Consider the following 15826-nt stretch of genomic DNA (forward strand, 5'->3'; position numbering starts at 1 on the left):
AGACTGCGATAACGTCTCTAGACTCAACATCCGGTGTTACCGTGACATGCACAAGTGTCGTCATCAGCAACTTCCATTCAGGGGTGTCCAGAACGTATGAATTCTTGCTCAGAAACAAGAAATTGCGAAAATTCTCCTTTGGTGTCAGTGCAAAAATTTTAACATGTTTTATACAATCTGTAAATTACAATATCTGATTCTATATTCTTTCGAGAAAAAAACAGCGTTTATTTCGTTCGATTATCACAGAAATAGCAGAAATAGGAGCAAAATTAGTAAGTGACTACAATTTTCACGAATCTCAAATAGCGGCCATTTAAAGAACTCCGTACCGTTGCCACAACCTAAGTTTAAAGGGCCGTAGGATAAAGGTTAATATCATTTCATTTAAACTTGGTGCCTCAATTTCGAACTGCATTGCATAGAGGAACAGCCATCCACCAGCACTCGTGCCATTGCCAAGATGGTGGGGACATCAAAATCAAGTGTTTGGAGGATCCTGCATGTCCAACACGAGTACACGACGTAGGTACAGCTGACTTCATACCATGAGTTCAATTTTTTCAGTGGATACTGAACCAGTGTTTACATCAGCCCAACTTCCTGAATCACGTGTTATTCAAAGATGAAGCGCAGCTTACAAGGGATGGCTGGTTCAACTGTTGAAACAGCCACATTTGGGCTGACGAAAACCCCAACATTACTGTAGCTGGTTACCACCAGGCGCAATTTTCTGTCAATGTCTGGGCGGGCATCATTGGGGATCACTTGATTGGGCCTTTCCCCTTACCACCGCGACTCAATGGGCCCATTTACAAGGTGTTACTGGAATGTATGCTTCCAACTTTGCTAGAAGACGTGCCACTGATTGTGTGGAGACAAATGTGGATACAGCATGAGGAAGAGCCAGCACACTTCAGCATTATATCACGAGACTATCTGGATGCTGCTTTTCATGGTTGTTGGATAGGAAGGGGAGGCCCAGTTCCTTGGCCACCCCGATCCCCAGACTTGACATGTCTGGACTATTTCATCTGGGGCCATGTGAAAGGCCTGATCTTGGACACACATGTGGATAATGAATTCGAGTTGCTGGCCAGAATACCTGTTGCATGTGACGTGATCCATGGGATACCGGGAATATTTGAAAGGGTGCGCCAAAGTTTCTTTCGTCGATGTAACGCATGCATTGAAAATGGAGGGCGCCAATTCCAACATCTACTCTAGTAAGTGAGTCTTATTAGTTTGGAGGGGGTAATATGCCTGTCCATGCTCTTCGACATGAGTTAGGTCATGAGGTCTTGACTTTTCTACTGTCTTGTGGAGCTTATGCTCGTTATTCTGTATGTCACCCAACAGGGTGTTTATTCAAAGTGATCTGTAGCAGTTTTTAATTATTATAAGAAGCTTGTGAGTGTATTGTTGTTAAATTCGTTGTTAGGTTATTAAGTATATGTAGTTATGTATATTTGATTTTCTTATGATGATATGTGTATGGGCTGCTCCATGTTGACGTCGATATGTTATAGTCAGGACCCGGATTATGATGACATGTCATCTTTTTTCCTTGTATCCTATGCGATGCTCTTAAATATATAAACCTCGGATATGAGATGCTGGTTACAGAAATGTAAATTTTATAGGTAATTTTTTGTCATTTTTTGACATTTTTAGGTTTAAGGTCATTTTTTCATTTTGGGGGAAATTTTTTGGTAAATTTTGGACCTTTAAAGTATTTCTTGTCATTTTTGGCCATTTTAGGGAATTTTTCTTCATACGCTTTCTGAAATGTGAATAATATGGAAGCAAAGTGTTCTTTCTTTCTCCTTTTGGTCATTTTCTGGATTTTTTTGGTCATTTTATAGGTAATTTTTTAAATATTTTCAGGTCATCAGAATCTGGACCCTGGTTATAGCAGTTCGGTTTAGACTACTTGTTTGGGTGAATCTGTATATGTGTACGGGCTACTCCCTGTGTTGATGTTGTCGCTATGCTGTAGCGGTTCGGCCTAGGCTACTTGCTTGGGGGGTATCTGTATATGTGTACAGGCTACTCTGTGTTGATGTTGTTGCTGTGCTGTAGCAGTTCAGTCTAGACTACTTGCTTGGGGGGTATCAGTATATGTGTACAGGCTACTCCGTGTTGTTGTTGCTATGCTGTAGTGGTTTGGTCTAAACTACTTGCTTGGGGGGGTATCTGTATATGTGTACAGGCTACTCCGTGTTGATGTTGTTGCTATGCAGTAGTGGTTTGGTCTAAACTACTTGCTTGGGGGGTATCTGTATATGTGTACGGTCTACTCCCTGTGTTGATGTTGTTGCTATGCTGTAGCGGTTCAGTCTAGACCACCTACTTGGGGGGTAGCAGTATATGTGGGTATGTTTGTGTAGAGTTGAGTGGTATGAGGTAGGGGGAGGCTACTGTGAGTGGTTGAAGAGATGGGGAAGGGGTGGGGTTATTTGGTGTGATTTTACTAGAATGTCGAATATGGGATTATGTATTTCTGTAAATGTACTGTTCATCTGTAGACCTTTCTTCGTCATGTCTCATATATATAACATCTTTCTAATGCGTTGAGTTTGGGTCCTTCCTTTATACGTAGGTAAGTCAATAATTATCCGCAATGTACCTGCCAATTTTATTTCAATACAAATAGAAAACTTACATTAACATCATTTTTCAACATAGTCCCCTTGCTTTTCAACGCACTTGGTCCATCGCTGCACAAGCTTCCTGATGCCCTCAGAAAAGAAGGTTTTCGGCTGGGCAGCGAGCCAAGCATGCACCGCTTACTTCATTTCTTGGTCTGAGGTGAATAGATGGCCCCTTAATGCCTCTTTGAGTGGACCAAACAAGCGGCAGTCAGAAGGGGCGTGATCAGGACTATACGGAGGATGAGCCATTACATCAAACTTGAGTTTCCAGAGGGTTTCAGCAGTGTGGGCAGCAGTATGTGGACGGACACTGTCGTGCAACAACACAACACCTTTTGACAGTAGTCCTCGGCGTTTGCTTCAAATTGCAGGCTTTAGCCTGTCAGTAAGCATCTCACTGTAACGAGCACTGTTTATTGTTGTGCCCCTCTCCTGATAATATTCCAGTACTGGGCCTTGTGAGTCCCAAAATCTGTTAGCATCAGTTTTCCTGTGGATGGTTGGCTTTTGAACTTTTTCTTCCTGGGCAATTGTGGATGTTTCCATTCCATACTCTGTTTACTCTCCAGCTCGCAATGATGGATCCATGTTTCGTCACCAGTGATGATTCTGTCTAAGAAGACAGATACCATAGCGATCCAAACGTTGTTGGCAGATGTCCAAGCGCATTTGTTTATGCAACACTGTGAGTTGTTTTGGGACCCATCTTGCACAGACTTTATGAAACCCAAGTCTGTTGTTGATGATTTCATAGGCAGAACCATAAATAATTTGCAGAAGATTTGCCACTTCATCAATAGTCACTCATCTGTCTAACAGAACCATGTCACGTGCACACTCAATGTTGTACTCATTTGTGGCCGTGGATGGTCGTCCGGCTCCTTCCTCATGTGTAACACTTGTGCGATCAATTTTGAACTTTTCAATCCATTCGTAGACATTCCGTTGCGGCAAACCACTGTTCCCGTATTGTGCTGAAAGTCTTTGATGGACTGTGGCCCCTGACACACCTTCCGACAACAAAAACCGGATCACTGAACGTTGCTCTTCTTTGGTGCAAACAGAAAGTGGAGCAGCCATGATTAACAGCAATGTAGCGACGATGGAACTAACCTAGCAACATCAAACCTGCGCAGAAATAATGAAAAGGAAACCACACATGGCGATGCTGCGCAAATCGACAGTGCTGCCAACAGAAACACAAATACAACTGCATTGCGGATAATTGTTGACTTCCCTTCGTATATAGTACTTTCATGGTCTGGCCCATTGCGCCAAATGTATATCCAGCCTCCAAAACGTGGTGTGCGAATATAAATATAAATGCTATCAGGACTAATAAATATTCTAAATTCATTTTTGCAGTTGGTTTCTACAGTGTATCATTGAAGAGGAGATTGATCCACAATTGACATTCTTTTCTGATGAAGCATGGGTTCACTTGCAGTGATATATAAATACGAGAAAGTGTTGCTACTGGAATTCAGTGAATGCACATCTCGCCCATGAAGTATGGCTCCATCCAGTGAAAGTTGGAGCCTGGCAAAGCTGTAAGGGCACTGAGGATTGTTCTACCAGCATTTTTTAATGGAACAATTAATTGTGAAAAACATGTACAAGTCATTCTCAGACAATTCTTTCGAGAGTTACAAAAGCAGAAAGACTCTGTGGCTGGTTTCAGCAAGATTCAGCTACTGCCCACACTGCACATACATCTATGCAGGCTTTGTCTGGTATCAGCACTTGTATGGCAGGCACATTCACACAACCTTAATTTTTAGATATTTTCTTCTGTGGTTCTTTGCAGGACATGGTTTAAAACAGTAAACACCATGAAGAAGAACAAAAAAAAAATAATCATAGGGAAATTGCAAAAATTTCGGCACAATAGCTTTAAGTGTTAATCAGAACCACTTCTGCTGGTGCAAGGAATGTCTACCTGTAGGAGGACAGCATTTTCAACAACGTCTGTGTGCTGTGATTTGTATACTTCATTCCAAACGTTACTGGCCACAGGCATACTGATTCATTGGCAAAATTTGTATGCACCTTGCAGCCAGTGGTGCATCAGTCGCTGTGAACTGTCCGAGAAAAGTAAGAACCTCCGTCTATATGCAGACGTAGAAATTTTCTTTGATGTTCATTAATAGCTTTATTTGCGTGTTTAATTACATCCATTGTAGATTCCACTTCACCACATTTGCGTCTATATTTTAGGATGTGTTGCTAATGCCAGTTCTTCACTACTGCTTTCTACACCTCTAACACATTCTCTGTAACTAATGTTTAGTCACCTTTCTGTCTAACAGAAAATAACAAAAAATCTGTCATGACAACCAATGACCCAACAGCAGGTACACAGGCACCTCCAACAGTGTCAGATATATTAAATTTACTTCAAACAAAAGGGCAACAGACAACATGTGTCTATAATATGTCACACATTGTCACAAATGTTTAGAGAATCATTAATCATCCTATAACAAATCCTCAACACAATGACACCTCTATGTTATTACATGGACACAGACTGCATTGGAGACAGAAAACAAATGATAAACTTCAGCATTTATAGATCATGGGAACTCCATGATGTAGTACCAAAGCACTGCTTAGTGGATAGGACAAAGAAAATGTGATAGATGTGCTATGGAATTTACCGCAAACATTCAGTATACACAAGATCTATTTTCATCTAGTTAGTTAGTTAGTTATTGGAGAGGGTGGGTTTCCCCATGCCCTGAGACCTGTATTGGTCCATTGTGCTTCCCTCTATGATTTCTACCAATCTCTATATCCTACCGGTACTGGTGCTTACCATCAGTCCCACCCAGCCATCAAGACCGGCTCTACTACCTGAGAGATTTCTATAATGCTTCCCCCATCTACCAGAGGTATTAGAGACTGCTGTTGGGCGGGAAACGTCCGTTAATTTGACTCAGTGACCTCCTTTGGAGATATGAGGTTCTTTTGCATGTCATAAAGCTACGATATGGGACCCACGGCTTAAAGTCCCTCCCAGAGGACTTTTTTCCTGAATTTTTCCGCCCTTAAAAATTCGACGACCTCTGCCGGGTATTCGAACCCGCGTACTACGAGTCATGAGGTGGGAACGTTACCTCTAGACTACGGAGGCCGCTATTTTCATCTATATTAGATTTGTTTAATGAAAATGGGAGTGGTACATCACACGCAACATTCAAACTAGAGTCGGGGGGGAGGGGGGGAAGAAAACACTTTCAAAATCTAGTCAACAGCAGAGTGGAGTTGTTTCAAGTTCACAGAGAAGACAAGCGGCATTTCTGCACATCTGGGTCATCTGCCTAACAGTGCACATAGAGCTCACCTCAGGTTCAGCCTTTATTTCTGGAAATGTTATTGGGACAGGATCCCCTTCCTCTTCTGCATCTGAGACTGCCTCAGCTTTTATATCCATGGCCTGCTTTGCATCATGAGGTGTTGGGTATGTCTCACCATATGTACCCACTAATGCGTTCTCCAAATTTGTACAGTTCTGTAAAAACCAACACATCTTTCTCAGAAATGGATGTACAACTCCACACATTAAACAGCGTATGCTCTCCTTGTTATGGCTATTTCTCATCACATTTAACTCATAAGAGCTGTTCTGTACAGATGTTCTTCTCTACAGCTATCATGATCACTAGAAAGTACTCGGTTCATAGCTCAGTGACCTTCCCGAGGAACTATCGGTCACTGCAGCAGTACAGAAAATATCTGCTTTTTTGGTACCTAAAAACATCATAATGACGAGCTCCACAACTTGTAATCTTCGTTCACCAAGCATAATTATATGATCAAGTCAAGGAGGATGAGATGGGCAGCTCATATAGCAGGCAAGGGGGAGAGGAGGAATGCATATAGGATTTTATGAGAAAGCCAGAATTAAAGAGACCAATAGGAAGACCTAGGATAGGTGGGAAGATAATATTTAAATGGATCTTTAAGAGACATAAGATGGGGTGGTGTGGACTGGATTCATATGGCTCAGGATAGGGACTTGTTACGGATTCTTGCGAACATGTCAATAAACTTCCAGGTTCTGTACAATGATGGGAATTTCTTCAGTGGCCAAGCAACTGGTGGCTTCTCAAGGACTCACTCAGCTCCATGGAGTTAGTTATAGTACCTAAGGGCTCATTACTGTGATCTCACATGCTTATCATGGCTCTGTATCCTAAGGCAAACAGACCCAGTACAAACACTCGCGAATTATTTCTTTAAAAATCTATCTTAACAGCATCTCTCCATCCACACTTAGGTCTCACAAGTGGCCTGCTTCTCTCAGGTTTTCCCTCCAAAACTTAGTATGCATTTCTCTCCGTTGCATGTGCAATACATGATTTACCCACATCACTCTCCTTTAACTCACTGCTGTCCTACATAATATCCCAAAGGTTATCATCCAAGTGTAAGGAACTCCCTACATGGATTATGCAAACAAACAGAAGCCTGTCACAAAATATTTAGCCCTTTGGCCAAGAGAACTGAAATAAAATAAAATTCTTGTCTGTGCACACAAGCACGAAACACAATTCTTTCTATTACAGCAGGAAACTTTTCTTCAGCTCTTTTCAGTACAATTCTTGCCACTTTTGTTCCAAGAGAACGCAGAATCTTTGTAACCTTGAAATCTGTTCATCACATGATAAATATCTTGTGGGGTTCATAGGAATTAGCTCACAAGAGTCCTAGTAATTTAAATTCTTGGTTCTAATAAGTGTACCAGTAACTAACTGCGAACAGTTCGATGACTCCCTAAGGATTTTTGCTGCTATAGAACTTCTCTCAAATACAGTTCAGTTTACACAAAATTTAATTTCATCTACTTCAGAATTGCTTAAAAGTAAATGGAAGTGGTATATCACAAGCAGCATACATTCAACAAATTCAGACACTTCAGAAAAAGGCCTTCAAAGGCAAGTCAGCAGCATAGTGGAGTTGTTTCAAGTGCACAGACAGACAAAGATGGAGATGAGAAAGACAACTGGAATTCCTATCTGTGATATCTGCCTAAGAGCAGACATACAGAAACATACAGCTCACCTCAGGTTCGGCCTTTACTTCCTGAACTGTTATTTGCAGAGGATCCACTTCCTCTTCTGCATCTGAGACTGCCTCAGCTTTTATATTCATGGCCTGGTCTGCATCATGACTTGCTGGGTATGTCTCATCATGTGGACCCACTAAACCCTTCTCTGAATTTGCACAGTTCTGGAAAGGCATCACATCTTCTATCAGTCATGGCTGTACAACACCATACACGAAACAATATATTGTGACATGTTGCGCAAAGGAGAACCCCCCCACCGGCAGTGACGCGGCGGGTGAGTCAGCGCTCCCCTCCCCCTCCTCCGCTCGGTAACGTAACGGTGACGCAACAGGATTGTTACGGTAGTAACAGCGGTTACTACCGCTAGCGTTACTAGCAACACAGCGCCAGGCAACAAGGGTGCCTATTACGTGGCCGTTTTCCGTATTGTCCGATCAAGGCTACATAAGGAGCAGCGAAGGCTATTCACAGTCAGTTGTACTGAGTCAGTCAGTTAGCCTTGGAGCTACCTACGAGTCAGTGAGTCCTGGAGCTCCCGCCGAGTGAGTCCTCGAGCTACCTCCGAGTTAGTTCCGAGTTAGCCAGCAACTAGTCAGTTGTATTCTGGCATTTGGAGTGTAAAAATTGTGATACTGCAGATAGCAGTAATCGTAAATCTGTAATTTGGGTGACTGTAAGTGCCAATGTGAAATAAAATTCGCTATATAAAATACGGCGTGAAGTTATCTGTCGCGATATACGCCCGACACGCAACAATATGCCCTCCTTGCTGTAGCTGTTTCTCTTTACATCTAACCCATAACAGCTGCTCTGTACAGATTTCTTCTCTACAGATTTCACAATCTTAGCAAGTGTTAAGTTCATAATGCAGCGACCTTCCTGAGAAACCTGTGGTCCCTGTGGAAGTAAAGACAATACATATCTGCTCTTTATGTGGGAGTAGTTGTATGAAGAGACAACCACTAGTTGAACTGTCCTATAGGATTTATTGCAGCTGCACAGTATACACAGATGGATAATAACAATAGTGAACTGTAGAATCTAGAACCATAACCATAACTGTAACTGTCACTACCATTCAATATATCTTCTTATATAACCTAGAGTCGGACATATAAAAACGGTTCCATAATAGGTACTGCTGTTGTAGGATACCGTGTTTATAAGTTCCCTAGCAACCGCTGTTTACTCGCTTTTGCCTAGCAACCGTTGTTTGCTCATCGTTGCTAACCAATGACACTTGTGTTGTCACACTTGCTTGAATGTGGGCAGTTCCCACAGAACCTAAGTCCTCATTACTGTGTTCACACATGCCCATCATGACTTTGCATCCTGACACAAACAAACACAGTCCAAAACCCCCATAACTTTACCTTTAAAATCCATCTTCACAACTGTCTCTCAAGTGTTGTCATTCTTCCAGGTCTTCTGTCAAAATTTTTGTATGCATTTCTCATTCTCACATGCATCCTATATGACCTACCCGTATCATGATATGAACAGCCATTCATAGGATGTGAACAAACTTGCAGCATCTCAATTGGAGTTGCCAAAATAGCGATCAGGGACTGGACTGATAGAAACCATAAAAAATACTGGGAATCCATAATTGGACTCAGACAGGCAAAGGGTTCTATAGCAGGACTCTCTGCCAGAGGAAAGAATGATCTGTTATGATTAAACAGAGATCAACTAGGATGGGTGGTAGCATTACTTACCGGACACTGCCACCTGAAAGGATATATTTTCAAGTTGGGACTGACAGATAACCCATCGTGTGAAAGGTGCCTACAAAGAAAACAAACCATCCACACACATCCCGTGTGATTTTGAGATCACAGCTTATTTAAGATTTCATCACTTGGGTCATTTTTTTATGGAACCAAGTGACTTTTATGATGTCCCCATAAGCAGGGTCCTACACTTTATTAAAAGTGTAGGATTAATAAAGGGCTAATCCAAAGGGGAAGCACAATACTCGTAGATCATTGAAGATTGCAGTCCGCTTTTTATGTCCGACCCCTTACATACATACATACCCATATCACTCTCCTTGAATTCATCCCTCTCCCATATAATAATGCAAAGTGTTACAATATGAAGAACCATGTAAACTCCACAGATGGATTATGAAAATTAACACAAGCTTGGCATAAAAAGTTTAGTTTTTTAAGATATAAGAATTAAAGTTCTTGTCTGTGCACAGGAGGACGAAACTCTCACCATCCTTTCTGTCACAGCAGGAAATGTTTCTTCAGCTCTCTGTAGTGGAATTCTCGTCATTCCTGTTGCAAGAGAATGCAGAATCTTTCATAACCTTGAAACCATATTTTATCACACATGCCTTGTGGGTGGCAAATGAATTCATTTACAAGAATCCTAGTGATATAGCATGATATTTCTAACAAGTATACCAGTACCTAGCTCTGAATATTTGCCCAAGTCTGTAAGGAAACACTAATTATCGTGTACGCACAATGACGTGGATTTCTTTGTTCTCACAGCAGAAGCCGGCAGGGATTACTGAAGCTTGCAGTCTTATTACACGTTGTGTAGTCTTAACAAACTGTTGCTCAGTTTTGATGGCAGCTAGTTCACCCATTTTGAGTGAACCTCTATTTTCAAAAACGTCGGATACTGCCTACCAGACTGTACGGAGTTACGTCCTAGAAACAGCAAACCTACTCTACAAATTTACATTGAAAAGGCCAAAAACGCATTTGTATGTCCTGCAACTTCAACCAGTTCAACACACACCAGCTCTCACTACTTCCTTTACAAGTCGGATTGGTACGGGTACTAGCGAGGAAGGGCATAAAACACTAAAAATGTGCATTCTACTGGTAACATCACCCTCAGAGCGGGCGTTGCGGTTTAGCAGAATCCCAGTTAGAACTTCCAACTGCGCAACTATATCTCGAACACAATAATTTGTAAAAAAGATGAGGAAACTGAATTTCTCTTGAATGGTCCTAATGCGTCCATAAACAATACCCAAAACTTTTTCCATTACAAATTAACTATCCGTAACCGACGATGAATGAGTTTGTTCTACTTACGCTAATCACAGTCAGCCCCGTGAAACTAACATGTTATTGGTTGGCAAAATGGCCGCCATGAAACCTCGGTGCAATGCTCCTGCCATCTATGTTCCCCATACACGAACTAAATTTAAAATGGCCTCCTGGGCCTAGAGCACAATCGGTAAGAAGGTATGCTACTTTACCAACTATTTTGATTGCTTCCCCCTCTGCCCCTTCCAATGCTTTTTGCGCTACTAGCATTAAATGCTTTTACAACCAGATCTCTTGTACTGCAGAGTCGCTTTCCTTCTGGCTTTCCCACCAATATCCTGTATGCATACCTCACCTCCTCCATTCGTGCTACATGCCCTGCCAACCTCATCCTCCTGGACTAGTGATATTCTGTGTCCAATATGACTAGTCGAGGAGGATGGCAGGGCATGTAGCACGAATGGGGGAGGCGAGGAATGCATATAGTATATTGGTGGGAAAATCATAAGGAAAGAGACTACTGGGAAGAACAAGGCATAGGTGGGTGGACAATATTAAAATTTATCCTAGTGAAATAGGAGGGTATGGTATGGATTGGATTGATCTGGCTCAGGATAGGGACCAGTGGAGGGCTCTTGTGAACACAGTAATGAACCTTCAGGTTCTACAAAGGGCTGGAAAATTCTTGAGTGGCTGCACAATTGGCAGCTTCTCAAGAAGGGCTAAGCTGCGTAAGTAAGTTTAATATCACTTCACCCATATCCTTTCGGTTGGATTTGAGTGAAGTTCTATTAAACTTAGTCCCCCCCCCCCTTTAAAAAAAAAAAAAAATAACAGTGGAATACGAGCCTCTGCAGCTCTGGACTACAAGAGATTAGGTTACAAATTATTTATCTGGAGAAAGTTTGTCAGTAGTGCCTGGAAAGTCATAGACTTTCTTTCATATGAAACACCTCTTTAACCAAAGGCACTGAAAATTGTGAAATGTGACATACATGGAATACTTGTATTTAGGAAAGCTGAAGGTGAGGAAACTTGAAAAAAAATGTTTTTATCAGAAATACATATATTAAGCCTCATAATTTCCTCATAACTTAGACTTGAAAGCCATACAGAACACAGTTTTTCGGGTCCACTTAAGTATTATAAATCATATATTGTAAGAAAAATTACTCATGTTCCCATTTCTTATTATTTTCATTAGAACGATGGAATTCGAGAATGTGTCATACACTCATCAACAAGATTAAGACTGCATTTAATGATATAAGAAAATCTGATATATTCATCTTCACCAGTTCAGTACTATGCAGAACAATATGGCAGAAATAATAACATATCTTAAAGAAATATAATGAACTAGCTGTACCCGGCCACGCGTTGCTGTGGCTCAGTCTGGTTAAATGGAAAAGAAAGAAAAGTGAAAGCGCACATTTCTAATATGTTTAACTTCACAATGCTTGCGGGTATACAATTTTTGTTGTTCCATTGTCTGTGCAGATATAGAGATTGTCTGGTTTGCCGACTCTAGAACACGCAACATATAACTGTCCATGTGAGAAGCAACCCGTGTCTAGATCTAAACCGCACAATTCTAAAGATTGGCCCTGAGCTTTGTTGATGGTGAATGCAAACGCCAATCGAATTCGGAATTGCAATTTTAAATTGAAATGGCACATCCGTTGGAATCATAGGAATACGAGGAATGAGGACATCTTCACCTTTGAAAGGTCCTGTCAAGATTGTTGCTTCTACGACGTTGCTCAATAATTTTTTACTGCAATCCGCGTGCCGTTGAAAGGCTTTGGCTGGTTGATATTTCGCAACATGATAATTGGCACGCCTATTTTCAATTGCAGTACGTGCGGTGGCATCCCTGGCAGATCGAGTGAATTCAAAACTTCTGTTGGATAATTAACCGCTTCGGCAATGAAATTCGTCCTGAGGTCAGATCAACCGGCACCTTTCCGTTCCCAATTTCCAGCAATTGATGTGAGAATATCTCAGCTGATTGATCGTTTTGCAGCTGGACACGTATATTTGTAGTTAATTTTAACGTCTTTACGTGTCGCCACAAAGTAGAGTATTTCAGGCAAGCATTTATTTCGTCCGTTGTTGTCGATCGAGGAATTACAGGTAATGTTTGCCTGAAATCTCCTGCAAGCAATATTAATGTGTTCCCAAATGGTCTGATGTTTCCACGCAAATCTTGCAATGATCTACGAAGATCCTCGAGCGATGTTTTGGGCGCCATTGTGCATTCATCCCAAACAATAAGTTTGCATTTCTGCAATACCTTTCCCATGCCTGTTGCTTTGGAAATGTTGCACGTGGGAGTTTCAATGAATTGCACATTCAATGGCAATTTCAAAGCGGAAGGAGCAGTTCTTCCACCTGGTAGCAATGTCGCAGATATTCCGGACGACACAAGAGCTAAGGCTGTCATTTTGGGATCGAATTGCTGCCAGAATCAATCTAATTAGGAACGTTTTACCAGTTCCTCCTGGCGCATCTAAGAAGATTTCTGCAACCCCGTTATTGACAGTTTGCATTATTTGATCGTAAATGCCTTTTTGCTCAAGTGTTAGCTTAGGAGTATTTGATTGCACATATGACAAAAGATCACCCGTGTTGTAATTTTGTTCACGGCGTAATTCTACATTGAACGAAGCAGCAGCAGATCGATTCGGTGATGGCATTCCCAATTGATTGAGAACTTTGTTCGCGATTTCTAAGCACAAATCTTCAACCATTATCAACGTTTCGTTGTAGATTTGTTGTGAAATCCATTTTCATATTGGAATTTTCCTCGCGTATTCGACGGAAAATATCTTCAGCCATGTGCGATTTATACTTCTCCTATAACTCTGTTGGAGATGAAGGAGAACAGGCGGTCAATATGATTTCAAACAATGCTCGAATTCGACGTGGATGTGACGTGTTGCACGCGTCAGTAATGCATACATCCCAGTGTCGGTCGTTCTCCAATAAATTCAGAGCTTGACATGCACTGCGGAAAGTGGCATATGTAACGCCGATGACAATTCTCAATTGCTGGAAAGACGTTTAACCGGGAACATTTACCAACAGCATATGAAGAAAAAGCATTCATCTTGATTGGGATGCACGGTGTACAGTCTGCCTATCGTAGTTTCCTTGAATATGCCAGTTTGTCCGTCGACTCGCTCTCCTCGTTTGCGTCGTTCAAATGATTTTCTACTCGCATTCCATGTGTAATACGTAGGCACTTCCGAATACAGCAGTGTTTTCGCAAACGCGTCATTTTGACGTAACGCGAAGAAAGCAGTTAACGTTGTAGCCGGTGGATTCGTGGCTATTTGTTCCACATTTGCAGTTGTGAAATAAACGCGTTGTCCTTGTTCTAGATGTACTGCTAAGTGAACAACAGCTGGACTTCGTTCATGTATGGGATATGAAAGAATTCGCCATTCTGCTTCATTTCAGCTTATGTATCTTCCAGCCTGATACTGTGCGATTTCGTCGATATGTATGGCCGCATTCCTATCACTTCTTTCTGGTTGCACGCCAAAAACTGCCATGTCGCTGCCTTTATTCACGTACTTACAAATGCATTTGATCGATTTAACGGAGTTACAGTATTCCGCGTTCATGTGCGCTTTGTATGTTTTTGATAGCAAAGGCGAATATGCAACAACCCACCGGTTATCCACTTCGATGTCACCGTTTCGCATTTGTATGGTTGCTAATTTACCACCATCTTCTGTTGATCTTCTGTTTGAAGGATATCCATCGTTTCCTGTAACTGTGTTGGATAGTAATGCTCGAGGATATCGCTTAGAGCATTTTCCGTCTATCATGCATGGTGAATTTGGATTCAGTGTACCGCAAGGTCTATGTATCATATTTTTCGTCACAACTTCATGCAAATCCTTATCGACGTCGGTATCGGGTATTTCAGCGCATATTACATCGTCGATTTCGTTTGAAATGATATTGTTATAGAGCCATATTAGTATATGTGCGTGTGGCAATCCTCTTTTTTGCCATTCTACTGAGTACATCCAGCAGCGCACAGACCCAAACACTTCATGTTTTACCATGAAATCCATCAGCGATTTCGGCTTCTGTCTGAAAACACGTGCTGTGATGTCATGCTTATCCACGGGCGATTGCCCAGGAAGTAAGAGCTGTTGTATATCGTCCCAAGCTGGATTGCATGTGAATTTAACGAATAGGTCTGGACGCCCGTAGTGACGAACGTACGCAATTGCATCTTGAGCGCAATATGCATATGACGTGGACTGCCTATATATGAAGATGGCAAAATGGTTAGTCTTCCAATGTTAGTTGTATTACCGTCATTTACAACTGCATCTCGCAAATGAACGTATTCTTCAGAGCGAAGCTTGCTCTGATTCAGACGAATGAATATCAAACGTTCTGTTTCGATTTTTGCATACATATCTACGATGTATTGGTGAAACAATTGACGGAATTTCAAAATGTGATTGTCTTCATTCTCTCGAATCATTAATCGGTATGAATAATAGTTCATTGCGCTGCATTTCATATTTGTTTCTTCCCCACTGACTGGATTTATCATCTTAACGTTGAAGTGATATCCATCGGCACCATCCCAAAAATGATTGGATATTGCAGGGCATCGTAGCATCGATGAGTTTCTGCAACCTTTGTCAATTGATCGTTTCTCCAATGAAGAACAATATCTCTAGGTTGGAATTGATCTCTGACTATAACAACTGCCATTTCGTCTATAGTTGGAGCATTGAATCTTCGCACATGTTGTCCAGCAGGCGTTTTGTCAGCTTGAATAACAATCTTGTGTATATCAGATGGCATCATGTCAAGTGCTGTTTTGAACAAACGCACTAAATTAACAATCAAGTTCCTTCCGTCAAATGTGACACTTTTTTAAGTTTTCCACCTCGTCACCACCTGCCTTACATGTTTCGGCTCACCACGGAGCCATCATCAGAGGCATTTATAGTAGAAAAAGAAATCACCAACACACAAAACTTCACTTTGTCCAAGATAGCCACGTTCCAGTTAATTAAAATAATTACAAATAGTTAAAATTACCC

General features: G+C 41.5%; 1 protein-coding gene across 3 annotated transcripts in view; it reads right to left on the minus strand.

Moving 5' to 3' along the window:
• The window catches only part of LOC111865266 (zinc finger and SCAN domain-containing protein 23-like), an 18969-nt gene extending 8190 nt beyond the window's left edge, over positions 1-10779 (minus strand). For 2 of the 3 annotated variants that reach the window (XM_033751757.1, XM_023853161.2), the window contains exons 1-3: positions 9952-10779; positions 7722-7889; positions 6001-6168 (exon numbers count right to left, since the gene is read on the minus strand). In XM_033751757.1, coding sequence (XP_033607648.1) covers positions 6001-6168; positions 7722-7889; positions 9952-10011 — 396 coding nt within the window. In that variant the 5' untranslated portion in view covers positions 10012-10779. Of the gene's footprint in view, positions 1-3710; positions 3783-6000; positions 6169-7721; positions 7890-9951 lie in introns of those variants that run through there. The other variant, XM_033751758.1, reaches the window with a different exon arrangement.
• Between the last annotated feature and the right edge of the window lie 5047 nt (positions 10780-15826).

Source organism: Cryptotermes secundus, unplaced genomic scaffold, assembly GCF_002891405.2.
Source record: "Cryptotermes secundus unplaced genomic scaffold, Csec_1.0 scaffold1133, whole genome shotgun sequence".
Classification (NCBI taxonomy): domain Eukaryota; kingdom Metazoa; phylum Arthropoda; class Insecta; order Blattodea; family Kalotermitidae; genus Cryptotermes; species Cryptotermes secundus.